Raw genomic sequence first — 27,605 nt, 5'->3', positions numbered from 1 at the left:
CAAGAGGCCGAGAGGGCCTGCAACTCACAACACCAATGGGTTTGGCTTTCCACCGAGGACAGATGGTCCAGGCACTGAGAAGGCAGACTCTGGCAAAACTTGCTGCTGTTCAAGCGCAGCAATGGACACTGGCTGTTGGGTGTCTGTGCAATCTGGGCCGGCCGCCAAATCAGCGTAAGAAGAGTGACATCTGCTGCTGTCATCTCCCAGGCCCTTCCTGGGCTCAGTTTTGGCTCCACCTCCACTTATAGACTCTTAGGAACACACCTGGTGCCCAAACTCTTAGCTCCAGATTTCCAGCCTGGGATTCTGGGAAGAGCCAAGTTTTCCTGTTTGCTGAAGAACTTACACACACACACACACACACACACACACACACACACAGAGAAGCACGCATGATACAAGCACACGTACACTACATATGAACTCTCACGGAGGCAGCATACAGAGGTGGAAGGTGAAATGTGCCTGGTGACCACTGGCCCAGGTCCAGCAAACAGCCAGTCCCTTTAGCCAGGATCTTCATAGCAGTCGGCGTTGTACGTGGAATTGGTTAAGATTTCTGGAAGCGTACCTCACTCTGAGGAAGAGACCAGGAAATCAGAGTAAGGGTGGGCATGAAACATAGAAGCCCAAAGACTAGAAAGTCCAGAGCCTACCATCCCCTAGGACTGAATGCCAGCAGGCACATTCTCTGGGAGAAAGGAGTTGCACTCTGAGGCCCATGGCAGGGGTTCTGGTACAGTCTCCCTCTGTATTCTGCATTGTCTTCCCCTGCCCAAAGAATGGGGGGGGGGGGGGGTTGGCCATAGACCCAGCTTTATGGTTATAGACAGGAGACTGGCAAGGAGGCAGGGCCAATAGATCCTTGTGTCCTGATGGTCACCTCCCTGCCATGGAAGGTAGCCTCCTGGCGCCCTCTAATGGCCAATTTGTATACCTTTGGTTCTCGCTGCGGGAAGAGAACAATATTGGTGCTGGAGCCAAGCCTAGATTCACCCTTTTAATAACCCTCTGGGCACTGTTCCAAGGGAAAGGAAGGAAGGAAAACAGACATACTGGTCGTGTCCCAAGCCTGACATCTAACCCAGACATCTTGGTCTGGTCCCAAGCCTGACATCTAACCCCGACTTGGACATTCCCAAAGGCCCAGGGCTCAGGTGGCCCCTCTCTAAACACACCCCACCCTCCTCCAGGCTCATCCCTGTGCTGAGCTCACCTCCATCTTGCTATAAATCCAGGGGAGTACTTCTGTCACTTTGGTGTACACACCAGGCTTGTTCCTCTGGCCACAGCCTGTGCCCCAACTGGTGACACCTGCCAGGTACCAGCGGTTGTTCTGCTCACAGACAAGAGGTCCTCCGCTATCTCCCTGCGAGGAAGAGCCAGAGAGTGAGTCAGCCTGGTGCAGAACGGGGGTCAAAACCAGGAAAGGATGGATCTCCGATCCCCATGTCATCCTAGTACTCCTTCCGTCTCCCATCTTCAGGGTCCTGAGACCTGAGCCCCACCCACAAGGACCTCACCTGGCAGGAGTCCCTCCCTCCTTGAAGGTCCCCAGCACACATCATCCTCGGGGTAAGGTAACTGTCATAGACTGAGTAGCCATTGCACTTCTTGAAGTCGATGAGGTTGACCTGAACCTCTCGAAGATAGATAGATGTCTTCTCTTCAGTGAGGTGAACGTGGGGAGAGAGGATAAGAAACCAATGAGACCGTGAGAAACTTCACAGCCATCAGTTGCTCCCTCGGGACTCAGACTCTGAGTCTTCTGGGAGTAGAGAGCACCATGTCTGTGCCCAAACCCACCCCAAGGAGGCCATTAATGGTGGAACACACATTCTCACACCATACACAACTCACTGGCCATACTGAAACAGAGACTTGTTCCCATGCGAACTCACAAGCCTGTGGGCAACCTGACTGCGATGATTTGTACAGACTTGACAGGGCCTCATCACCTATGAAAGAAACCTCAGGGAATGTCTGGGAAGGATTTTCTTGACTAGTTAACTGAGGCAGGGAGTCCCTCCCTAAATCTGGGCAGCACCGTTTCATGGGCTGAATAAAAACAAGACAGAGAACTGAGTAGCAGTACCAATAAAAGTAATACTAGTAATATTACCTAATAGTAGCCTCTATGCTTCCTGACTACAGACACAGTGTGACCAGCTGCCATGACATCCCTGCCATAGGGATTGTATCCTGGAACTGTGAGCTAATAAACCCTTTCTTCCTTAAGCTATTCTGCCAGGTGTTTTGTGGCAGCCATGGGCAGGGTAATAAACACACTGAATTGGCACATTCGTTTACATTCAAAGTACCACCTCATATGCCATTTGTTTCCAGAAGCCTCGAGACTTTAGGGCAGGTCTTGATCTCCCACTTATATGTCTAGACTCATAGGACTGAAGAAATGATTTGCCCACCTCTTTTTAGCTAGTCAGTGAGGTTTCCGCTAGAGGGAGCAGGAAATAGTGACCTGACTGGCGAAGGTGGCCTGAATGTAAGGACCAGGCTGGATAGGCCACTGTGTCGTGGACAGTCATCTATAGCTGACCCCAGACAAAGTGCTCAGACTGAATGAGTCCAAGTAAAACTACTCCACCGTTCTCCCTTTGCTGCCCCAGCCAGGCCTAGCGGTGCAGGTCTGTAATCTCAGTACCCGGAGGTTAAGGCAGGAGGATCAGCTGAAGGTAAGCCTAGGCTGCAAAATGAGCGCAGCCTCAGCTTGGGTAGCCTACTGAGTACAAAGGCCTAGCCATGCCATTCAGTAATAGAGCACTTCTTTTTAACATGAGCAAGAGGCTCTGGATTCAAGACCCAGTACTTCAAATAAAAAGTCCTTATGTAAACCACAGACACGAAATCCTCTCTCCCAGTCAGTCCAGGGCTCATTGCTTCTCCTCCATCATAGTCGTAGACTCTGCCTTCCTGCTGGATGAGATTATTAGGTTTTCCAGCCACTGCTCATCAACAGCATCCAACCTAGCAGAAAGTACCACTTCCTGAACTCTCCCCAGCTTCCCACTCCTACAATAAGCTCTTTTAATAGTTTTTTTAAAAAAAATATTCATTTTATGTGTATGAACTTTCTTGTCTATGTCTGCTGTGGGATAATGCTACTGAACACTGTAAAAATTTATCACTAGCATTAGCTTAATAAAATACTTATTGGCCCGTAGCCAGTTAGGAAGTATAGATGGGGCAACCAGATTAAAAGAATCCTGGGGAGAAGAAAGGCAGAGAGTCAGTCACCAGCCAAGTGCAGAGGAAGCAAGATAAGAATGCCGCACTGAAAAAAGTCACCAGGCCGCGTGGCTAAACATAGACAAGGATTATGAGTTAATTTAAGTTGTAAGAACTAGCTAATAATAAACCTGAACTAGTAAGTTAAACAGTTTATAATGAATATAAGCCTCTGTGTGTTTCTTTGAGACTGAATGACGGGGGACTGGGTGGGACAGAAACTTCTGTCTACATATGTCTATGTTACCTGGTCCCCCTGGAGGCCAGAAGAGAGCCTTGGGTCCCTGGAACTGGAGTTACAGGCTATTGTGAGCCACTATATGGGTGCTGAGAATGAAGCCCAGGTCCTCTGAAAGCGTAGGAAGAACTCTTAACAACTGAGCCGTCTCTCCAGTTCTTCTAACAGCCTCTTACTGAAAAGTGTGTTTCCCCTTACTGTCGTGAACAGTAAACCCACGTTGTTCAGCTAGGGGACTTCCTAGCAGTCTTGCCTAGAAGGTGTTCTCACACAGACTGTGACGATAGAATCACAGGTGTCTATGTTCTATATTAACCATGAGTCTGTACATTCAAACTCTCATCTGAATAGGCCTTCATCAGCATACACATGGCCTACAACAGGCCATTCACACAATGTACAAACATGCACACACACAGCCTTGCATCTCTTCCTCTCACCATCTGTCTCCTTGGTTTTGCCGAAGCCAGTGATCCAGCAGGTCTCATTGAGGCCGAAGGTTTGTCCATGCATAGGGAGGCAGGCAGGGTGGATGTGAGCTGTAACAAGACATTTAGGTGTCAGTAAAAGAGCAAGGCTGGGGGTTTGGGTAGAGGTCGGGGTGAGGCGGAGCAAATGATTTGTAGGAGTGTGTGATCCTTGCTCTCTCAGTAGCTTTGAATCCTCTAAGGTTTTGGACTGACCAGACCTGAAAGTCATTTCAACTGACCCTTGCAGCCCTCAGTGTGCTGCCAGCATCCATGAAGCCATTCTGGTTTCAGTGTCATTGTGTATACTCGACAGACAGCTTTGGTGTATAGCTTTGGGGGCTTGCTGAAGCCAGGCTGGCAAGGGGAGGGAAGTCTCTCCCCAGCAACAGCAGTTCTGAATACGGCTCTCCCAGGCCTTTCTCTTAAAGCGTGGAGAATGAAAGATACGCTTCTGATGTTAGGGCTATGCTGCATGCCACCTGACCCAGGCGGGCACCTGTTGGCTGGCCATCACTTGGGGCTCTCTGTCTGAACAGTCATCCGACATAGGGCAAGTAAACCTTCCACACAGAAAGAGTACACACCTGAAAGCCAAGACCACAAACCCCTGATAACCAGCTCCCATGCTGGGCACCATCTACCAAGTGTTACTGCCCATCACTTCGCAAGCTCCCTCAGCGTGGGATCCCCTTAGGTGGTTTGTGATACTGACCACTCAGCTCCGAAGCATAGGAGGAAAATACTCGCTGGTAGAATCTTGCAGTATGCTCAGTCATCTGTTATGGTCACTACTGCATTCTGCACCCATTTCTAGGCCTGACCCAGGCTCAGGGATCCATGAACATTTGAGGAGGGAGGGAGAGGCGAATTTGGGTTGTGATTGTTGGTTTTAGATGCCAACTTGTAATATCTGGCATCCCTTGGGAAGGGACTCTCAGTTGAGGAGTTATCTAGATCAGGTTGGCCTGTGGGCATGCCTGTGGGGGATTATCTTGATGTTAATTGATGGAAGAAGATCCAGCCCGTTGTGATCAGCTCCAGTGCACAGGCTGAGCCCTGGACTGTCTAAGAGAGGAGAAAGCAGCAAGGATGCCTCTGTTCCCTCTCTCTGCTCTTGACTATGGATGTGGTGTGACTAAGCTGCAGGAGCTCCTGCCTTGACTTCCCTGAAAGGATGAACCATAACCTGGAATTGCAAGCCAAATAAAACCTAACACCCCCTACCCTCTGTACCTTTTGGTCAGGGCCCTTTATCACAGCAACATAAATGAGATTGGAACACATGCTAAATTCTTTCATGAACTGGGTCTTAAACATTAGTATCTATACATTTTGTCTACTAGACCAAACATTGGTATCTACACACACACACACACACACACACACACACACACACACAATGAAAATGAAAAGGTAATATTGACTATTACTTTAAAAAATCAAATCGTGATTCCCTCTTTATGCTCACTGTTGAAATGTGTCTTAACATGTAACATGGTTGTAAATGTTCTGTAAATGTTCTCTTGTTTGGGGGGGGGAGTTTAAATTATTGAGTTTTCACAGAAAATACTGTAATTCAGGAAAATCCTGCCCTGATTTGTAAACCAAAAATCCAATCATATGGTCTGATCATAGGGTTACATAAATCTGAACTGGGGTTCTTAGACTTCAGGTCTGCTTCATGCCCTAGGACGTGTCCATACCAGGAGGGAAACTGGGTTAAACACAGGTAGGTGTTTCAGCCAGGTGGTTTCAGAGTTGTACAAAGTTGAGAATCCCTGTCCAGGTTCATGTTTTGTCTGTGCGAGTTGCAGGGGAAAATGCTGCTTGAGCTCCCAGCTTAGGGCTCCATAGCTGAGCCTGGGTGGGTGTGATCCATAGCTCTAGGCTCCATAGCAGAGCCTGGGTGGGTGTGATCCATAGCTCTAGGCTCCATAGCAGAGCCTGGGTGGGTGTGGTCATAGCCCTAGGCTCCATAGATGAGCCTGGGTGGGTGTGGCCATAGAGACACAGTTCAGAGACAAGACTGCACATCAGAGTTCTGCCCAGAGCTCTTTCTCCTCACCCCATTCTGATGAACTAGCTGCCCTGATGGGTGGCAGACACTGTTTCCTATGGATGTGCAAGGAAACACCAGTTCATAGACGCAAGGCGTCAGAATGCCTGGACTAATCAGAGCTCCCCAAGGAGAGTGCCTGCTTCACTTTCATGAGACTTTTCTTGGGCTTTTCTTACACCCCATTCTTCCGACTCTCTTCTAAGCTTCCTTAACCTGTCTTCACCAATCTCTTTAAAGACTTTAATTTTTAGTTACGTATGTATGCGTGTCTATGTACACAAGAGTTCAGGTGTCTATGGAGGCCAGCAGAGAGCATCAGGTCCCCTGGAGCTGGAGTTTATGAGCCGCTGGACACAGGGTGCTGGGGCCTTGGGTCCCCCCGGTAAAGCAGTATCTGCACTTAGCCACCGAGTCTTCCCTCCAGTCCCATCAGTTCGTTAAGAAGTCACCTTAGCTATCCTCTGCGCTGTCCCCAGCCTGCCACGCCTGACCGCCTTCTCATCTCCTTCTGATTCCCTCACGTGACACCGTGGGCCCTCTCTGGCGTGCACCTGTTCTAATTGCCATTGTCGGTGTGGCAGACATATAGGAAGGAGTGAGCACATGAGTGACCGAATGAAAGAAGGCTTCTTTGAACATCAGTGTCCCCAGTGATCTGAGAACGTCTGTAGCCTTTCTGTCATGTAGCTTTGCTCCCAAGTTGGAGCAGTGAGCCCCTCAAACCTGGGCTCATCTCATGTTCTCCACCAGAGTCAGGTAGCGAGGACCTTGACTTGGAGTCAGCTCCCTCTGGATAGCATCCAGGAGCTACTACTGCCTGTCACTCACACCCTCGGTTAACATCTCTCTCTAAAGCTCTTCTTCCCCATAGGTCAGAAGGAGCCCAGAGGCTCAGCTCTCCTGGGCTGGTGGGGAAGAGTTCACACAGTCATACATATCAAGTCTCTCCCAATGTGTTATGGCTGAGATGTAAAATGCCCTTACACAAGCTTCCTACATGATTGAGCACTGGATCCTGGCTGGTGGCTCTGCTTTGGGAGATCATGGAACCTTTAGAAGGTGGTCTTTGCCAGAGGAAGTAGACTGCAGGGATGGACCTAAAGATTCATGTCTCATCCCCACTTCCTGATCTCACTTGGAACAAGCAGATACACACTCCTGCTGCCTTGAAGCGACATGCTTTCTCCTGTGCCTCTCCTCCATGGACTGCATCCCTTCCAGCCATGAACCAAATAAATCCTTCTGACCTTAGAATGTTCCTCCTAGGTGTCCTGTCACAGCCATGCGATGAGTAGCTGATGCATACTGTCTGGCAGCTACTATGTGCATAGTTACTAGCAGTGTGTCAATTCAATCCATTCACATTTATTAAGGCCAGTATACAAACCCTATCCCTTTGGTTAATTTATAATGTGAGATGTGCCATTTGGGGCACACATATTTCTAAATCTTGGGCCTAAGTCTCCCCAATTCATATTTTCTTTCTTCCTTTCCCTATGTGTTGTTCATTTGTATATGTGAGTGCATGCACACACACAGGCACATGCAGACACGTGTAGATGCTGTTGCCCATACAAGTGTATGCAGTCAAGGATTAATGTCAAGATGTCTTTCCTCAATCATTTCCACACCTTGTGTTTTGAGACAAGTTATCTCATTGATCTAGAAGCTTTGGCTGGCATCAAGCCCCTGGGATCCTCTTGTCTCTGCTCCCCAGTGCTGGCATTGCAGGCACATGCCACCATGCCCAGCTTTTTGCTCTGGTTCTGGGGATCTGAACTCAAGTCCTCATTCTTGAGTGGTCAGCACTGTATGCACTGACTCATCTCCTCTAAACCCCCAGTTTTCTGACTTGTAAAACAATACTTCATGTAATCTCTAAGTTTCTTTGGCGTTTGCTACGATGACACCCTGGAGCCTTAAGCTGGGTGAACAGGGGCTGCAAGTCCAGGAGCTCGGAATCGGGGACCCATTCACTCACATGACAGGGTCAGAGGCTTGGAAAGCCTCATGAGGGCGATGTCATAGTCATCCTGCTTATCGGTGTAGTTGCCATTGATGATGATCTGGGAGATAGAGGCAGCTTCAGGCAGCTGGTGCAGGTTACTGGTGCCTGCATACACCTTCCAACCCTCCAGAACCATCTCCTGGGTCCTACAAGAGCCACAGAGTATGAGGGCTGCAGTTATACACCTGGCACAGTTCACTGGCAAGACCTGCTACACACGGGCAGTCAAAGCAGGAGCACTAGCTGGAGACAGGAGGATGGATAAAATGACCTCTGAAGGAGTCCTCTCTCTTGTGAAGCCTAATAAGGGCCTCTCACTCTCCTCAAAATTGTTCTGAACTGGCTGCCCTGAGCCTTAGAGTGGGGAAACCGAATGAATGAATGAATGAATGACTCCTCTGTGTGTCATGCATTCCCACTACCCCATCTGTATGCCACTAAGGATGGAACCCGGGGAGTGGGACAGATGTCACCAGCCACGGAGATTTAGACAGGACAAGGTAATGAAGATTCTTTACGCGGGGAGCCAGTTTCCACAAGATCTGTGCTATGGGTCCCCAAAGGCTGCTAGGGACCTTCAGAAGCCAGCTGTGCCACCCTCCAGCTGTCCCTGTCCCTCATGTCCTGAGACAGCATTCCCAGTCGTCACTCTTGTGCTGTTAGGTCTTCAGCTGTTATTGCAGGAGGTGGTAACAACAAGCCTGGGCTTCATTTCGTCTGCTCTCTGGGAAAGGGTCTGAAGCCCTTCTGGTCTGCCTTAGGGGCCTCATTTCTCATCCTTAGCTCAAGTTCAAAGCCAAACCCTGACTCACATTTGATCTTCGTGGCAGTAGTTGACCCTGAGGACTAGGCTTGTACTGAAGTCCTTCCTAGCGGCTCCAAGTCCCCAGGAGCATCTAATCAAGCCCCCCACCCCCAGGCACTTACGCAAAGAAGCAGTGGGCAGCGGTGAGCACCCACTGGGCATCGATGAGTGTGCCCCCACAGATGTGGGTCGTGCGAAAGTGCAGGCTGACTTGCCAAGGCCACTTGCTCTCTGAGGTCACTGCCCCTCCCACGATCCGCCCGGTCATAGCTCTCAGACCACAGTCTGGGGGTAATGGAGAGGACAAAACATGACATGTGCTTCTTTTAGAACCTCTGCTACTCTTCTTGGGCCCAGGGACAGGCTTGGGCAGTCCTGTCCTGAAGGCCACCCTTTGGTCATACAGTCTAGTGTGGCACACCTATTCCCTGTCCAAGCACAAGTACAAAGTGATCTTAACCTTCTGGGGTCATCTAGTTGGGACCATCTATCTTCTTCCCATTCATTTGTTCCTTCATTAACCTGCCAAATGTTTGCTTCATACCCAATGCTTTGGCACTGAATCTGGCTTGGTTACGAGGGTGAGTCCCAGGGGTCACCAAGGGCTCAAGAATCAAAAGATGCTACTATAACCCTGAGGCGGTGAGAATTAGTAGAGCAATCTCTCATTTCAGATGAGGAGAATGAATACATTTCTTATGACGCATATCTGGGTTTGCAAAGGGGGTGACTTGCGCAGGACAAGGAGGGGCAGCCTGATGGGTGTGCTCAGACATGGGGCTTGCAGAGGAGAGAGAGCAGCATGCTGTCTGAGCACAGTACTGGGCCAGCCTGCACCCTGGTTTCACCAAAAACATAGATCTTGTGGAGCTCGTCACCTGCCTGGGTTCTGATCTTAGGTGAGGGACATTGAGTAGTAGTGGCAGTGGTCCTGTAGGGCTCTCAACGTCAGTAACTACAGCTATATCTGTACAGACAGAGGCGCGGTACCCTCCATGGACAAGCACGAGTGTTGACACAAAGCTCCCAGCTAGCCCACACCCACTGTTCTCCCTCAGTTCTCAGCCCTTACCAAAAGTCCAGGGGACTCATATGACTCCCTTGGAATGACAGAGATGTCAGGGCTGGACTTCCCAAGGTCAGAAGGACCAGGAGGGAAATATTACTGAGGCACCGCAATTCTTAGACTCTCTGGCCCTGAAGCAGACTCACTGGCCTGGATCCCATGAGCAACCATCCTCCCTAGAAAGGTTCCATCCCTTTGCCCTAGAAAGCCCCCTCACTCCCATCCTCAAAGGCCACACTCCAAGAAGAAAAACAGCTTACGGGAACACTGGAGGGAGACATACCGCTGGGAGGGACACTCAGACCTGCAGCACGGGACACAAAAGGTGAGAAAGGGATCAATAGCTGCTTCCTTTTTCAGACTGGCGCCTGCTCAGATCCTGTCCCATTTCCAAGGAAGCTACCTTTAACAAAGGAGGTGGGGACTCAGACCCTCCATCCCCCCAGTGAGTGATTCTCCTTATAGTGCTTTCTCCAGGAATATGGATGCGAGAAAACTATCTGCATCATCATCCCCTTGCCCTCCCAGCTTTCCCATGGTGAGCCACACATATAGTCTAGTTCCATGTTCTTTGAGCCCCAGAGAGCCTCCACGGTCCCAAACTCTTTCTACAGCTAAGCAGACCCTAATGTTCCTCTTCTATAGCCTCCTGCTCCTCAATGTAGCACGCAGGGAGCCTAGCCCAAAGCAGGCACTGAGGGACCATTTCTCAACTGGAGGCTTGTTTCTTCTCTCACCCTCACATTAGGTAAGCAATCCATGGAAGAATTCCATCTTTAGGGGCAGGGGGGTGACTGGGATGAAGAAGAACTGCTGTGTACAAAGATGACAGGAGGGGCTGAAGCTTCACAGATGGACCTCCTGGGCCCAGGCCACTTGTGCCTGTCAGTCCCCTGCTCCTGTCCCCAGTGATGCATCTTTCCATTCTAACACCACCAGGTGGAGCCTTGTGGACTAGATCTCTGTGGCCCCATGGTTTCTTAGTCATCTTTTAGATCCGGTAAACTGAGATTAGGAGGCAGGGGCCTCTGACCTTGGAGTGATCTCAGCCCTAGATCTCAGATAAGATCTTTGAAGTCCTAGGTGTCCACAGCATTTTGCAATGAAGCCCGGGAGTCTGGGTTCCAGGAGAGCATGAGAGAGGGGCTCCCTGACACTACGCACGGCCCCACCTCAGCCCTCTGCACAGTCGGTTGTTACACTGCACCTGTACAGGCTCTCCTGGATGGTGGAGTTGTATTTGGACAGTAGAAAGCTGCTGGTGACGTCCCTGTGGGCCACTGCGGATGTTCTGTAAGCACTACAAAGAGGAGGGAGGGAGAATGAGTACCTGCAGTCAGCCGACCCTAAGCCCTCCAGCAGCATCAGAGCCCTACGGCCTGGCAGACAGAGGCAGGCCATAATGGCCCGTGTGGTGGCCACGCCTGCACAATGTTCAAAGCCTGGCTCTACCACATGCTCCGCCGCTCTCCGGCACCAGCCCTACAGCTAGCCCAATAGCTCTCCAGTATGGTGTAGGTCTGGCCACAGCACCAGCTCCTGGTTAGAAAGGCATGTTCTTGGCTCCACCTCAAACAGACCGAAACCGCTCTGAGGGGCACCCAGCCACCTATGTCTTAACAGCTCCAGGTAGTCTGGTGCATTCTTGACTGTGAGAACACCCAGCTAGCCCTTTAATCAGGACTGGCTGGTTTTTACATCAACTTGACACAACCTAGGGTCAACTAGGAAGGAAAAAAAAAACCCTTAATTGAGAAAATGCCTCCATAGGACTGGCCTGTAGGCAATTCTGTAGGGTATTTTCTTCCTTAATGACCTGGGAGGGCCCAGCTCACTAAGAGTGGTGCCATTCCTGGGCAGGTGTACTAAGTTGTGTAAAAAGACAAGCTGAGCAAGCTGAGCAAGCCGACAGCTCACTCACGGTCACCCGGAGAGTGATCTGGTATATTTGATAGTGACTCTCAGAACAGCTTGCCTCTGAATTATTGTGGGCATTTGCTAAGAAAGTTCTAAGTCCTTATTCTAGAGATTCAGATGTGAGGTCCATTTTCACAAGCACCCCGGTGATTGCAGTATGTTCTACTCTGCCTGGAACTTACATACATTTCTAGAACATTCTATATCATTCCGTGAACTGGACCTGAGAATATGCCATTCCTCCACCCAAGCACAGTTAAGAATCTTCTCCATTGTGTCCCAACAGAGCCCCCCACATACCCTTGGTGTGGGACTGCTGGGATAACCCTTTCCCACATCACACTAGAGAGTCTGATTTTGTTCTTTCATGCCTACGAGTCCCATAATCTCCTAGAAGCTCTGTGGATGCTTGTTGCATAGATGGCAATCAAAGAGAATTCTGAGGACTTTCCGCTTGTACAAGATCACACACGGACAAAGACAGCTAGGGCTTAAGCCTGGAATAGTCAGTCCCTCCTTTACACACCAGGACTCTGAGACTGAGGTAGTGGCAGAGAACACGCTCCGAGTCCTAGCTCCAACAGTATCTTTCTAGGTGTTTCTTCTAGGGGAGCTCACAACCTCACACTCACCCATTCAACCCTAAACCACTCAGCTGAAGAACTCGGAGAAAGGACTGAGGATGATCCCAGCTGGGAAAGTGCTTGTCACAAAAGCACAAAGGCCTACGTAAAGGCAGGTACTGTGAAGTTCACTGTGAAGTACAGACAGGCAGATCCCTGGGGCTCGATGGCCAGCCAGAATAGCTCGCCTCACAAGCTTCCGGCTGATAAAAGACCCTCTCTCAAAAAATAGGTGACTGACTCCTGAGAAACACCTGAGGCTGACCCTACACACATACATACTTATATACTTGTGCAACCACACACACACACACACACACACACACACACATACAACTCAGACCACGATGGTGAATCTTGGAGGTGCCTATCTGGCCTTCAGGTGAGAGGAGCCTTCAGGTAGGAAGGCTCCCAACACTGGTTCCTTGGTGTAAACGTTTAAAGCCGAAGCCTCACCAGACTGACCAAACGGCACCTGTCCTATCCTGCTTCTCATTTGGTGAGCCTCATAACTAAGCCACAACTGCTGCGGTTCAAAGCACACTGAAAGTTTTGCACGTCCAAGCTCTTAGTGCCCAGTGTAAGGAATGAGATCTGTACAAACACCCACCCTCCTCACAGAGCCGTCCCAGAACCACTCAGTCGGTGATGGCCCAGAAGGTGTTTTCACAAAAAGAGCCCTCGGGAGAACAATGCAATCACAGCTTCCCCAACACACAGTGGGGAAAAGGCGGTGTCCTGGGGTGTCCTGGCTTGGTGGGATCAGCAAGGGTCTTGCAGGGCCCCTTCCCTTCTCCCTACTTCCCTCCCCTCCTTACTCCCTCTCCTTTCCTCCTCTTCCCCCTCCTCTCTTCCTTCCTCTTCCTTTAGTTTTTGAGGCAGGTTCTCTCTGTCCAGGTCTTGCCGGACTCTCATTCCACGCTTACCTGTTAAAACCCAGCTGCTGGCAGGTCCTGTCAGAGTCGCTGTCACTCCAACTGCTGCTGCAGACAGGTAGCCACTCGCCAGAGGACCCAGAGTAGACCTTCAGCAGAGACCTGTCCCAGTCGAACCTGACTGCAGGACAGAGAAGGGCAGAGCAGGGTCTCAGCACCCAGGAAACACCAGGCTCTTGGGAACAAGTTGTGGGAGGCTCTGGGAGAGGTGTGGGAAGGCTGGGCTGGCCAAGCAGTGATGTCTGGAGGCCCAAGGCCTTCATAAGCACAGAGTTAAGGCCAAGGGCTGTGGCTGGGCAGCGGTTCATCCATCAGGACTCAGGAGGCCGTTGTTGGGAGACGGACAAGCATCTCACCCTTAGAAGGCAATGACATGCTCAAAAGAGAATATGACAAGGAAAACGGCATTGATGACCCGAGTGTGGGCTCGTGGGACAGCCTTACTCACCGATAGGTGCAGTCATGGGCAAGGGTGTGTGCATCAATAAATGGAGAAGAGAAAGGGTAGGACAGCCACACCCTCAGCAAGGGTGTGTGAGACCACGCAAGCACAACCACAGAGGGCTAGAGCCCACCAGGTCTTTGTGCTTGGCTAGGACTTGAAGAAACCAAAGGGGTCACAAGTCTGAACATAGAAATTGGGCTCAGAGCACCTTCGGCCTGTTCTCCAGTCAGATTTCCTGTTTTTCTCTGTCTGACAGAGTTTACGTCACTGTCACTAATGTCATCCCGCCCGTTCATTTTACAAGTTAGCATCAGAAGCTCTAAGACGCAGGTAATGCATTCATGCCATATAATGTTCAAAACCAAGTTCAAATCTTTGTCTGCTGCGACTCAAACCAAGATCTTCTAATTCTCTGCCCATTGCCTTTGCCCCAGCTACTGCATTTCATATTGTGTGCAGTCCCTAGAGTGTACAAACAGGCGCCTACACATGCACATACACACATGCACGCACACACACGCACACACGCACATACTTCCCCCTGCTCAGCCTTCTTACCACAACTCAGCTCGTCAGTTTTCATTTTGCAGTCCGCCACTCCATCACACACACACACACATACACACACGCACGCACGCACGCACGCACGCGCGCGCGCGCACACACACACACACACGCACACACACACGCACACACGCACATGCTTCCCCCTGCTCAGCCTTCTTACCACAACCCAGCTCGTCAGTTTTCATTTTGCAGTCTGCTACTCCATCACAGCGAACAGCATGGTTGGAACAACTCTCTATCGGTTCTTTGTGTTTGATCCCTGTGTGGCCTCGCCAGAAGTAGACTGGGAAAACAGAACAATCGACAAAGCAGACAGCTGGTCATTACCAGCAACTGAGGGGCAGCACGCTCAGCAGCCCGAGGCCCTGGGGATTCTCAGACACCGACCTGCAATCCCTCTTGAACTCTGGGGCTCTCGTCCCCCATCTGTATGGAGAGAAAGGCTGCTCAGGAGTGTTCTAGAAAGCTCCCACAATCAGAGCAGCCCCAGACAAATTTGAACAGCCAGCTACCCAGAGAAGGAAAGGAAGAGACCAAGAGAAATAACCAGAGATGGCCACGGATCGTACTTTGGAAGCTTCCTTACCCTATGTGTTAGAAAGGAAAGTAGTCAGAGGAACTTTCTCCTTCAGTATCCCAGAGTTCCCTATTGGAACCCCTCTGGCAACTCCTCTTCTCTGTGCTACATACACACAAACATACAGAGAGAAGGGGGAGGGAGGGGAGGGAGGAAGAGAGAGAGAGAGAGAGAGAGAGAGAGAGAGAGAGAACAGAGAGCACTGCTACCTGGCCTGTCTTCTTACCAGATAGCAATTTCTGAGTTTGCGTCCTCCTCCCTCACCCCTAAACATGTGTGTCTCTTGTATTTGGCCCTTGCTTCCCTGCCTCTCTTTATGCCTTTCTGTGTTTTCTTATTCCACAAGCAACATTTGGTTCCTTTCCAAATGTGCAAGGAAGCTTCTCACACCTTCTTGGGAACCAGTTCCAAGTCTTCCTCTGCCTCTAAGCCTGATCTATCACTCTACTGCCCAAGACAGCTCTCTATGCAGCTCCCCACTCCCCAGGCCTGTCTCTAATGTCAAATCCCAGCCTCTGCATTTCCTCAGCTCTGACCCCATGTTGTCTCCCCAGCTCCACCATGGTCGTGGTCACTCAGGAGAAGGCCCCCTGCTGAGGCAGTCTCTTCCCAGTGCAGACCCACAGCATCCTATTCCCTCAGGGCTGTATGCTCTCCTCTCAGCGGCTTTCTCTCCTCCTCCCACACCCCAGATGCTGAAGCTCTAAGGAGTCCTGGGCGTCCCTCTCAGGGCTTGGGAAACTGCACAGCCTAGGACCCCTGGGAAGTGTTTTGGATGGAGTGATGATGGGAGAAGAACCAGGAGGCCGGGCTTGACTATAGATAATACTACCTCTCTGGCTCCATGAAGGAGCGGTGGGGACTTGGGGAAATGCTGTAGAACCAGGTTAGAGTGTTAAGGCTACTCGGTGAGCTTGCCCTTGAGTGCCTCATGTCCCTCCATGGGTCATTCCCATTGTTCTCAGAAGCAATACACTCTACTGGCAAAGCGAGAAGGAGCAGATACAAGGTACCAGCTCCTTGCAGACATCATACGGCTCATGAGGAACATAGGCGGGATGCTGGAGCAGGAATGTGTGGTAGCAAAGCTATGCTCTAACAGCACGCTACCCTCTTCCCCTAACAGCCACGCCACCGGAAATATCCATGCACCCATCCCTCCCTCTGTGTACCATCTCATGCTGCCTCTTCCACAGAGTCCTCAGTCTATGGTTAAAGCTTTCCGGCCTCATGTAACTAAACAGATGGGCTCCAGGCTCCCAATGTGCATCTCCTCGTTGGGTGGATGCATTCCTCCCCTCCACCCAATGCAGACCTTGACCACCTGCCCCCCATACGCACACACATCTCTGACGTTCAAGAGAGGCACCTCTGCTCTCACACTTTCCAGGTCCTCACTAGGAATTGCATGCACCCTGCCCGGCGCCACTCTCTTGTTCCTGACAGTCGCATTGAGGTCACTTAGCCTGATTTACTTTTAGCTCTGTTCCCCAGGAGTGGATGACCCATCCTGGGACGGAATAGCATGAGATGTGCTCATCTTCGCTCCCGCCTAGGCTCCACCTTTTGGGCTGGCTTCTAATGGATTGCTGATCAAGGAGCTTAGGGCATGTTCTGAGTATCTTTTCCCAAAGGACAACATGAAGTGCCTGGATCCCAGACAGCACACCTTGACCCCTTGACCTTCGGAGGCTTTTCCGTTATTTTAATGGCATGTTGGTTTTCATAGACAGCTGTATGTTTTCATAGTGAGATTTTATGCCAAAAATTGTACACTTCCCTTATATAGTTCTCCTGGTCCAGGTAAAGTGGAATCTTACGAAGTGTGGGCTGAATTGAATGATTAATGATAAACTGGATCCCATTTAATGTTACTGAAACATAGCCCAATAGAGTTCGTGCAATTGCTCCAGTGAATCATCAGAATTCAGCTGCAATAATGGGCCCTAGCCCAGAATCCCATGGTACTCCACACTCTTAGCCCAGTCATCTCAAAGGACCCATAATCCAAGGTCCTTATGCGGATATGAGTCCCTCAGTCAGTCCCCATGGCTCCATAACCCCATTTCAGTCTGAGATGACCCAAACCCACCCTGCCCCCTCTGTTCAACTCACAGAGAAGGATGAGTGAGATCACCAGGCTGATGAGAAGGATGATACACCCGATGAGAGGCAGCTGTCTCTGGGTCTCCTGCCAGGAGAACTTGGGCGAGCTGGGACCTAAGAACAGGGTGGCAGGGAAGAAAAACTGCTGGGGAGGAGTCCAGCATGGTGGAAGACAGAGAAGGAAGCAAAATTGGCCCCTTCGGATCTTGCTAGGACCCTTGCGCCTTGCAATTTATCTCTACCCCTACCTACCCATCTCCATCTCTCTTATGCAGCCCCTCCCGTTGGCGAGGCACTGTGCGTGCGTCCTGCTATTTGATCTTCACGGCATCCCCTGAGCTGAGTCTTATTAGGTCCTTTTCTTTAGATGGGGAAACTGGCGCTCATTGAAATGCAATTAGTTACCCAAAGTCGCTAAGCTAGTGACGATTTGGTCAGAGGTTCCAATGCAGTGTCTCTTTTCAGAATCCATCCCACCAAAGTGCCTCTCCTACCCTGGACAGGGACAAGCGAGGATGGGCCCTAAACCTTGAGTGTTTCTTCACAGTCAAATAGCAGCCAGGCTTGAGTATATATATATGGGGGTAAGGCAACGAGGTCAGGCAGAGAGCAGTCTCCTGAGGGGAAGAGCCGAGGCTGGAGGCCCACTGGGCTCTTTGACCTTCCAGCAACTGAACTGCTGAACCTCCATCCCCCGTCACCGCCTCCCTGCCATATACAAACACACATACACATAGACACACACCACACAAGTTTAGAAGCTTGGAGAGTGTCAGAGTTCCTCTCTTTCTTCTTCCACATAGAAACAGACACTGATCATGACCTTACACTACTGCAGACCCTAGCTTGCCCGGCACACACGCAGATCAGCCCCTCCTCGAGCCAGGAGACCTTACTCTTGGGATCAGAGCTCTCCGATAGGCAGAGCAGTCTTCAGTGTTACAGCTTCCTAGCTCCTGGCTTTGGTATCCCCATCCTTTTGTCTAATTTTCCACTGTCTAAGGCTCTCATGTTATGGTCACTGTCTACCCTCACCTCTCCAGGTACCCTATGTCCCGCTCTGGCTTCCTTCCCCTGTCATTATCCCAGGGTCATGAGGAGCAGAGTGATTTCTGAGAGCATCCCTCTGCCCAAAGACACTGCCCTGGTTCTCTGCCCTCCCTGCGATGACCCCCTTACCTGGGCTCTCCCCGGTGGCCCTGATGGCTGCTGCTGACCTGGCAGGAGATGCCCGGATGGGGACAGCCCCCAATGGTGTTGCTCTAACAAGGTACACTCTCGTTGGGGAGGATGTCGTGGAGGCTGACCTGGCCGAAGATGACCTGGTAGGTGATACCCCAACTGGAGACGACCTTGCTGGAGAAGCCTGAGGAGAAGAAGCCCGGGATGGAGATGCCCAGACTGGAGATGTCCTTGCTGGAGAAGCCTGAGAAGATGTTCTTGCTGGAGAAGCCTGAGGAGATGTTCTTGCTGGAGAAGCCTGAGGAGGTGTCCTTGCTGGAGAAGCCTGAGGAGGTGTCCTTGCTGGAGAAGCCTGAGGAGGTGTCCTTGCTGGAGAAGCCTGAGGAGGTGTCCTTGCTGGAGAAGCCTGAGGAGGTGTCCTTGCTGGAGAAACATCCTGCAAATAGAATGAAGGACATTCCTGTGTCTGCTCCCAGCCAGTCCATTCCAGATATGGGCCCTACTGAATGGGAGGTGAACACTCTGGGGCAAGTGGCAGGGGACAGAGAAAGGCCTGTGCTTGAACATACTCAACACAAGTCCTGAGCAGAGCAGTCCAGAGTTCTCTTGAGAACATCTGACACAAGCTGGGATCATTGTCACTACTGAGTAGACACCGCAAATATAATTTTCAAGTCCTCTCCTCCAGGATTCAGAGGCGATTGGATTGGCCACATCTTCACTTTACTGGGGCCCGTGTGCTGTGTTCAAGGAAGATTTTGACCGCACTCAAGGCAGGACCCAGAGAGTCTCCCATAGAGAGCTGCTGGGGTCCATCCACGGACAGGGGTAGTTACACATGAGTGCCCTTATCCCAGCTGGCAGCACGGGGGATGTATCTGACTGTGTTTAGGGACATTCAGGCTCCTGCTTCTGCTGCCCCAGCTGTTCCAACACCAAGGTCACCCTCTTACTGCTGCTGTCTAGATAATAGATTTCCAAAATAAGCTGACTTTTTTGGCCCCTACAAGGAGGATGGGAACAAAAAAGGCAGAACTAGAGAAGACATACTTGTTTCTACGGGTGCCGAGAGGTGAACCCGGACACTGTGTATGGCAGACAAATGCTCCATTGCTGAGCTACACTCCTTGCCCAAACTGGGCTTTGGGTATACTAGGCAACTACTCTGCCCCTGAGAAACACCCTCGGCTGAGAATGCACTCGACGACAGAGTCAGGCAGCCCTGAAGCCCAATCCTGGGCCCGTCCTTGCAAAGCAGAAGGACTGGAACCAGCCTGAGTCACTTAAAGCTTTCTGTTCATCTTGGAAATAGTCTGGCACTAATCGGGGGAGTCCTCGCTGGGGTCCAGGATGCAGAAGTCACCCTTGTCTCTCCGTGCAGAGGGTCAAGAGAACCGAGATTCAGTGGCCATGGAGATTGGGTGAGTGAGGGGAGAAAAGAGTGTTGGGAAAAAGCCAGACTGTAGTCCTTTATTTAGAGGGACAGGCCTCAGTGATGTGATGTCCTGAGCGAACTTCCCAGCAGTGGTGGCCTGAACCTTGGCTCCTGGCAGGGGCCTGTGTGACAGCACCTCCACTGGTGCCCGTCCTTGCAAACCCGCTCCACTCTTCCCCACCACTGGGGAACTTCCTATGGTTAGATATAACAAAGCACACTTTAGAATCTACAACAAACTTTCACGTCTGTATCCTTGTGGTGTTCTCAACTCGTCCTGAGAGTTGCTTCATCTAGAAGATAATTTTCTAAAGTTGTATTACCAAAACCACAGAGTCAGGATCCCACCCGGGGCTCCTTACTTCCGTCTTCATGCATGAGAAACTGTTGGTGCTGTTTTCTGAACACTGACACTGGGCCCTCTGAGCATTTGAAGCCTGACCAAAGAATTGGTGTCTGGGGCCTTGTAAGGCAGGAGCTCCACTGGGGGCTGAGGCGGAGCCCAGGGATTTCTTGGTAGGATCTTGACCTTGTGGTACTTTTTGTTGTGAACTATGGTTGCCTCCCTGTCCCCATTCCCCCTGCCTGCCAGGCCTGATTGGAGTCTTGTGACCCAGGACTGCAGTCACTAGGGTTACACGACTATGCCAGAATTCATCCTCGTGATATGAACAAGCGACTTTCACGCCTTTCCACGCCAGCTTCCTTATCTGCTAGGTGGGGGTAATCACCTGGCTTCGTATCCCAATAGTCATAGATGTGACATGCAAAGCACTTGTCCATAGTAAGGGCTGGGATGACACTGGCTGTTGACAGTTGGGTCTGCCTAATGTTTGAGAATGCTTGGCTCGAGATTCATCTGCTTGAGCAGGGCTGCACCCATTCCCTGCTAGGAAAAGAGTCAGCCAGAGCTTGTTTGACTTGCATAAACAGGGTTAATCTCATCTCCTTCCCCATACAACCGGGAATCTATGTGAACAAGCCTGGGCTATACACGAGGGTCAAGCTATAATGAAGGTAACAGCCCATGAGCACCTTACTTGGTCCCAGGTCAAGCTCCTACTCGCTTTTTGTAGTTGGCAGTGTTGGCTCCACTTTACAGATATTGGAACTGAGGGCTGGTAATAGAGCTTGCTGCCAGTCCTGAAACCAGAGTTCAATTCCTGTCACTCACATGGCAGGAGAGAAATGATTGTTGCAAGTTATCTTCTGGCCTTCTTGTGAATGTACCACACACAACACACATGTAAAAAATTAATAATAAAAAGGTGATCAATTTTCAAATTTCTAGGTCGAGTAAGGAAGAGGGCTTGTGTTCTCAACAGACCAACTTGTAACCAACGATGTCACAAATGATCAGAGTAGTCTCCCTCGTGTCTCCTGGGCTCACCATCTGTAGAGTTTCACACATACTGTCCGGTCTGCTTTCCCAAGGGGCTGGTAAGCAAACTGGTCAGAATGGCCATCTCTGCTCTCCTTCTCTGGTTTTGTTTGTTTACACAGTTGCTTGTCTGTTTGTTGAGATGGGGGGTCTCATGTAGCTCAGGCTAGTCTTGAATTCCTGGTGTAGCCAGAGATGATCTTGAACTTCTGATCTACCTACAGGTATGTGCCATCATACCCAGTTTGGGCAAAGGTGAAGATCAAATCCAGGGCTTTGCACATCCTAGGTTTGCACTCTGCCTGCCTAGCCACAGCCACGGATCAGCCATCCACACTCTATCCAGGGGAGCTGGGACTCGGGAAATGGCCCCAGCTTCCCAGTTAAAGGAACGCCCATTATTCTGAGTCCCCAGACAAGGACCCTAGCTGTCTCCAACTGAGCTTGACCCTGTGATCTTGGCACCTCACCACAAAGGGCTTGAGGGGAGGGGGTTAAGAAGGTCCGGGGCAAGGAATACAGGTAAATTAGGGTAGAGGAGATTTGTGAAGTTGGAGTAAGGGAGAGTGAGAACGGAGAAAAAAACTGGTGATGGGACAGGAAGGTGAGACGTTGGTAGAAGCTAGAGGAGGTACTGCTGGAAAGCGGGTAGGGAGCTCTGGGTCAGAGGGCACTCAGCCCCAGCCTTGACAGACTCAGCCCTGTGTTATCAGGGCGGGGGTAAGGGGATTGGGTAGTGTAGGGCCTCTCAGACCTATGCGGGAGGACAGACCTAGAATCCCAAAATCTGGATGAGAATGACACTTGGAGAACGGTGAGCCCCAGGAGGGTGTCATGGAAGGACAGCCCTAGGACAAGAAGATGGGAGTCGCTGAACTTTGACCCAGACTTCACAGGTCATTAGGAAGCACCCTCATCTTCAGAGCCATGAGAAGAATTCCAGAGCCCACAGTCTCCCTCTGTACCTATTTCTTGTCCTGCCACTCCACCCTTCTGGAAGTGCTTCCTGATGTCTAACCTAATACAGCATTAACTCATTTCCTCCCCCTCCATCCTCGGAAAGCAACGGCAGAGATGTCACCCTCCCATATGGAGGCTTGACTTCGCCCTGACAACAGATGGGGCCCCAGGAAGGGAGGCTGCTTCTTGCCCAAGGTCCTTAGGTACTAAGGTAGAACCAGGGGACCAGAACTCAGGCCTCCCAATCCCAGCCTTTGCCAGTGAGCACAGCTTCCCGGAAAAGAACTTGTGATGGAGTCCTTGCAGGGCCCTGCCCTTTGCACAGCCTCCTACAGACCAGAGGCCGTTCAAGCTGCATGGGCAGGTGTTGATGACCGAGTTAGCACCTGGGTAACTCGGGACATTTCCTACCACTACCATTAATTCCTTCTGACCCCACCCCACGGTCTCAAAGGTCATCCTTTTTCATAACAATCAGGCGTCAAACATGCTGCACGCTGTCACCTCTGATGCTCCTGGCTGTGCCTGAGAAGCTCCGGAGAACCTGTTCACAGTTTGTTGGGCTGTCTAGAAGTCCTGGTGCGTCACTGGAGACCAAGAAGGCAGGAAGGGCATATACCATGAAGGAAGGCAGAAAGCTGGACGTGGCTGTGTGTGGCTGTGGGGACACGGAGACTCCGACCTTTAAAGCTCACCAGCCACAGACTAACAGAGTCAGTACACTTCCAGTTGAAGGAGAGACCTTGTCTCAAGGCAATAAGGAGGATGTCAATAAAGGAAGCCAGTAGTCACCCTGCTCTGACTGCCACACGCTCATACACCTGTGCACTCACATGCCCGCACACATGAGCACATGCATGTAGGTGAGCATGCATGTGTGTACACACACACACACACACTTACATATGTATATTTTTTCCAAAGTCCCATATAGCAGAACAGGAGCTAAAGCACCCCCTCAAAGCCCCCATTTCTAGTCCTGTCTCCCTTCTACCTCAGCTCCCAGGGATGGATTCCTCACCCCCAGGTGAATGGGGCATTCTTTTGTTCTCTTAGGTGGTGGGGCTAGTTAACAGCTGAGTGTGTCTTGATTGACCTCCCCTGAGTTTCCTGTAGGTTAATCAGATAGCTAGCGATTGCTGCAGGCTGAGCTCCCTGGCTCCTCAGCCCCACTCCCCCATGAGAAGAACCCCACACAGGCTTTTCTGCTGGACCCAGAAAATGTGCAGTGGCCTCTGCAGAGACAGACCATCAGCCTCGCCTCAGACAGGCCTGTGGGGGCTCCCTTCCAGGGCCTTCAAGGGATGGAAGGACCTTTGAAGCCCCACTAATTGCAGCTTTCTTTCTAAGATGGTGGCCAAGGTCCAGAGAGGCTCTGACGACCCCAAGAGGCCATGTGAAGGCAGTGGTAGGGCCATAGCACCTCGTCCCTTCCTTGGGTTGCTGCTATCTAATGCTGTACGCGCCATTGCCTTCTTCCTGCACCTCCAGTGAGCAGGCCCAGACTTGGGCTCTAGGGCACCCCTCTTTACCAGTGACCCTGAGTTTTAGGGACTGTCAAAGGAGGAGGTGCATGAGCTAGACCATGGTCAGAGCCCAGCACTCTGGAGTCCTAGTCCTTACTGGAAACTTATTTTTTTTTTTTTCTGTTGTTGTGTTTTCAATATAGCCCAGGCTGGCCTCGAACTCCCAATCCTCTGCCTTTCAAGAGCGGGAATGATAGGTACGCTTCCCCTGTTTAGTCCAGGAACTGCCTTTGATAAGGCCTAGAAGGTCCTGGCTACTGGAGTGAGGACCGTGGACCAGACTGGTCCAGCGCAAAGTCAGGCTTCACGGTGCCCCTTGGGACATGGCTCTCCTCCACACTCCTCCTCTAGAGAACCCCACAGACACAAGCCCCCTCAGAAGGCAGGATGTCCTCCATTGCCTCGTTCCAAACACAGGACCAGCTTTTCCAGGCATATGCATGCAATATGAGCTCAGGGACCCCGTCAACCTGACCAGCAAACCCTGTGTGAAGTACAAGAGCTTGCTTCAAGCCTAGGCAGCGGGTCCCTGCAGGCTCTTGGCTCCTTAATGCCTTAAATGAAGGGATTGACAGCTGTTTCCCAGAGACTTCCATAACATTAAGGTCTCATAGAGTTATCATGGAGCTCGGTCATGGGCCCTCATGGTAGGGCTTGAGCCCTTCCCCAAGCCAGACAGAAATTCACATTTTTTTCCTGCAGTGACCTCTACCCAGTATTTCATTTGAATAGAAGAGGCAACTGCTGCAAGAACGTGAAAATAACTGCCTTGGGCGAGCACCCAGGTCTTTCAGATTAGAATGCCGCTTGGCACATGAAAGAGACCGAAAGGAGGAACCATGAGATCATACCTCACTCTTCACTTGATGGATCATTCATTCGTTCATTCATTCACTCATTCATCCGTGCATTCATTCATTCATTCCATTCATTCATCCATCTGTTCATTTACCAATGACTTTAAAGAACATGGTGTGTGAACCCAGGGAGATGGCTCGGGGGTACAGTACTTGTCATGAAGGTGTGAAGTTCTGAGTTCAAATCCCCAGAACCCATGTAAAGTCGAACATGGCAGTGCACATCTGCAATCCCAGTGCTCCTGTGGTGAGATGGAAGGCAGAGACAGGATTCCTCTAAGGGAATGGGCCAGCTAGCCTGAAGTATGTATGCAACAGTGAAAACCAGAAATTCCATCTCAAGAAAGGGCCAACTCTCAAGGATGTCCTCTGACTGCCACACAAGCCCTCAAGAGAAAGAGATACAGAGAGATAGAGAAAAAGAAAGAGAAAAAGAATGTATATAACACCCATACATCAAATAAATACATAAAGATTAAAAATAAAAACAAAACACTGAGTGCTCAAAATGTTGCCAAGCAAATGGCATTGTCTACCTCTGTTTCCCTGCTAAGCCTCTCCTGTCTACACACAAAGGTAGTGATGTATGGATCTGGGGCCTAGTGGGTACTTTGGTCTGTCTCCAGCAGAGGAGCCTCCACCCATGAGTGCCAAGACCTTCGCTTGGAGGACAAGCTGATGTCCTGTTGTGTTTTCCCACCTGTCCACCTGCCAGGGTACGGTCCACCCCCATTGTTGCTAGACAGGAGGAAGCTGTGTTGCCAAAACAAGACACTTAAGCTAAGTGGCCACTGTTACATCAGCCAGCCTTCCCGCCCAGTGCTGAACCAGTGTTCACTCCCACATAGTCACACCAAGTCACAGGGGACAAGACAGAATGAGACTCGGTGGGGTGTGCCAGGTGCATGCTGATCAGCACCAGTGACAGCACAAAACAGGTGTTCCAGAGAGGGGTGTGGCCCTACAGGACAAAGGCAAGCTGTTGGCAGTGTCTCCAGGTTGGGGCAGTGGGATGTCAGGGGGTCCTGAGAGTACTGGTCCTCCATCTTGGGAACGTGGCCAGCCTCCTGGGAAGGGTATGCGTCTTGGCTCAATCTGGGCCTCACATATAGCCAGCAGCACTGCAGGAAGTCTTCCTTAGAAGGCACTCAGCTCCTCCAAGCATTGAAAAACATGACCCACTTGGCAAATGCACAAGAATAGCACGTACACCCAGTAGGACATACTTGCAATCCCACTGTGCATCCTTCCAGCAACTTCCAGTGGAAGCAGAAAGAGATCTTCGGGACCATTAGTTCAGCCCTTCTCTTCATCAGGTGAGGAGACTGGGGTATGGAGAGAAGAGTCCGTCCCAGTTTAGAGGGGCCAACACTAGACTCCAGATGGAGATGGAGATGAAAAAGCTACATGTCATGACTGTGTCTGCAGCTGTGGTAGACCAGATGTCATTCAAAAGGAGCCTGACTATACAGAAGACATCTGGGAGTCCTTGAGACAGGTGCTCCATTTTACAGGTGAAGACACCAAGGGACAGGAAGCTGAAGTGAATGTGTTCTGTCACTTCTGTCCACCATAACGAGTGGTTCTTTCTTGGGTTATTTTGCAACTTCAGTCTTGCTATGTAGCCCAGGAAGGCCTGGGACTAATTCTTTATCCTTCTGCCTCAACCTCCAGCATAGTGGGGATAGCAGACGGGTACCACCCAATTCATCCAACTCTGCTTTCCATTAGAATACGGAGCAGCAGCATTGCCTTCTCCACCCCTTCCTATGAGCCTCCTGAAGGTCAGCACATGCTGCAGGAGCACCAGCAACTGAAGCCCACTGGAACTCACTATGCAGACCAGACTGGCCTGAACTCACAAAGACCCACCTGTTTCTGCCTCCCTATTGCTGGGATTAAAGACATGCACCACCACACCTAGCTGCTCCATCTGCTCTTATTTAACTTAAAGAATCCTATGAAACAAGATAGGGGACAACTATAGGCTCCTTGCTCCTAATCCTGGGGAGGTAAGTTCCTCAGCTGGACATCACCTCTAAAACCCAGCTCAGGAGGAGGGGTAAGCTCTCTGCTTGTGCCCAGCTCAAACTCACCACCTTTTAGACAACTCAGGCCCCTTCTTTGAATCTGGGGACTAGCAAATTTCCAAGGAGGGCAATATATGACTGTGGCCGAGGGGTCTCATGCCTCCTACAATACATCGTTCTTCCCTGTGTGGCCCCTTTCTGCTGAGCTTAAAGACATGAGCCAAAAGGACCAGAGGGGAGAAAGACCAAGGGAGGCAGCCGAGGAAAGGAAGAATCTAGAGGGGTCTGGGAAAGGAGGAGAAAAAGACAGAACCCTCAGCAGACACATACCCAGGATCAGAATGGACCACAAGCTGACCGCAGCCTAGAACAGAGGATGGGTTGAACGTCCTCAAACCCAGGGCTTGTTAATCCTCCCCAGAGTCTCAGATCTCACAATATCAATGAAGTGCAAAAGTGTGGACAGGAACAGAAAACAGGAGCCAAAGGAAAGTTAAGGAGAAAGTGGCACATCGAACAAAGCTTCAGGGATACCTGATGTACACACATGACTTGCCTTTCACACAGGACACCCCCACTGCTCTCTATCACCCCTAAAATGCAGCAGAAGAAAGAAGCATGAGTTGTAGCAGAGGATACTATGGTGAGACATAAGTAAGAACTTTCCGTGTGCATTAAGTCCCCTAGTAAGTGACCAAGAGTAGATAAAAACCTCCTTGAAAATCTTAAATGTAGATAGAAAAGTCATATTTTTTTTTCTGGGAAGGTTTAGGAGGTTCTTGGTTCTCAAACTAGCAAAAAAATAACTTAGATTAAATCAGATTCTCAACCAGCCAAGTTGACCATGTAACAGCAGCGATGTCCTTGCCAGGCACAGACCAAGTCAAGCGATGTCCAAGACCCAGGCCTCAGCCACACAGTCCTGGGTGCCTAGTGACCAGACCCTTTTTTTATGGTTTTCTCCTCCTAGGGTTCCTTCTAAGGATGAAGATAAAAGGAGGTTGAGATCTCCGGGTCCCAGGCAGAGTCCAGTTAGAAGAGGCATTCTATTGTCCCTAAACCCAGGGCAGGCCTTGGCAGTGCCCCGCCTGTCTCCAGCCTGTCCCTGTTCAAGTCTGGAAGAGCCTGGGAGATGTTGGCGTACTCACCCGGTGGCTGCCTCTGTCCAT

At 50.7% G+C, this 27,605-nt stretch overlaps 1 protein-coding gene across 1 annotated transcript; it reads right to left on the bottom strand.

Moving 5' to 3' along the window:
• Positions 1-486: 486 nt before the first annotated feature.
• Positions 487-27,605, bottom strand: Tmprss13 (transmembrane serine protease 13). Its single transcript, XM_041638694.1, has 13 exons — positions 27,585-27,605; positions 18,245-18,683; positions 17,075-17,179; positions 14,543-14,665; positions 13,362-13,491; positions 11,103-11,195; positions 10,156-10,199; positions 8,952-9,114; positions 7,998-8,170; positions 3,928-4,026; positions 1,527-1,669; positions 1,220-1,372; positions 487-580 (listed from the first exon to the last, which is right to left on the bottom strand). The coding sequence occupies exons 1-13, from the start codon at positions 27,603-27,605 to the stop codon at positions 554-556; spliced, it is 1,713 nt and encodes a 570-aa protein (XP_041494628.1). The 3' UTR covers positions 487-553.

This window comes from Microtus oregoni, unplaced genomic scaffold, assembly GCF_018167655.1.
Source record: "Microtus oregoni isolate MIOR12 unplaced genomic scaffold, Mior012 000055F_ref0000237, whole genome shotgun sequence".
In the NCBI taxonomy this organism is placed as follows: Eukaryota; Metazoa; Chordata; class Mammalia; order Rodentia; family Cricetidae; genus Microtus; species Microtus oregoni.
This window is presented reverse-complemented; position numbering and strand designations above follow the sequence as displayed.

Excerpts from the sequence above, each read along its gene's own strand:
- Tmprss13 (XM_041638694.1), bottom strand. The coding sequence starts at position 27,605 with ATGGACAGAGGCAGCCACCGG. Across the intron at positions 11,196-13,361 it reads CAGCAGCTGGGTTTTAACAG|TGCTTACAGAACATCCGCAG; the intron begins GTAAGCGTGGAA and ends TCCTCTTTGTAG. Across the intron at positions 8,171-8,951 it reads GCTGCCCACTGCTTCTTTGC|GACCCAGGAGATGGTTCTGG; the intron begins GTAAGTGCCTGG and ends TGGCTCTTGTAG.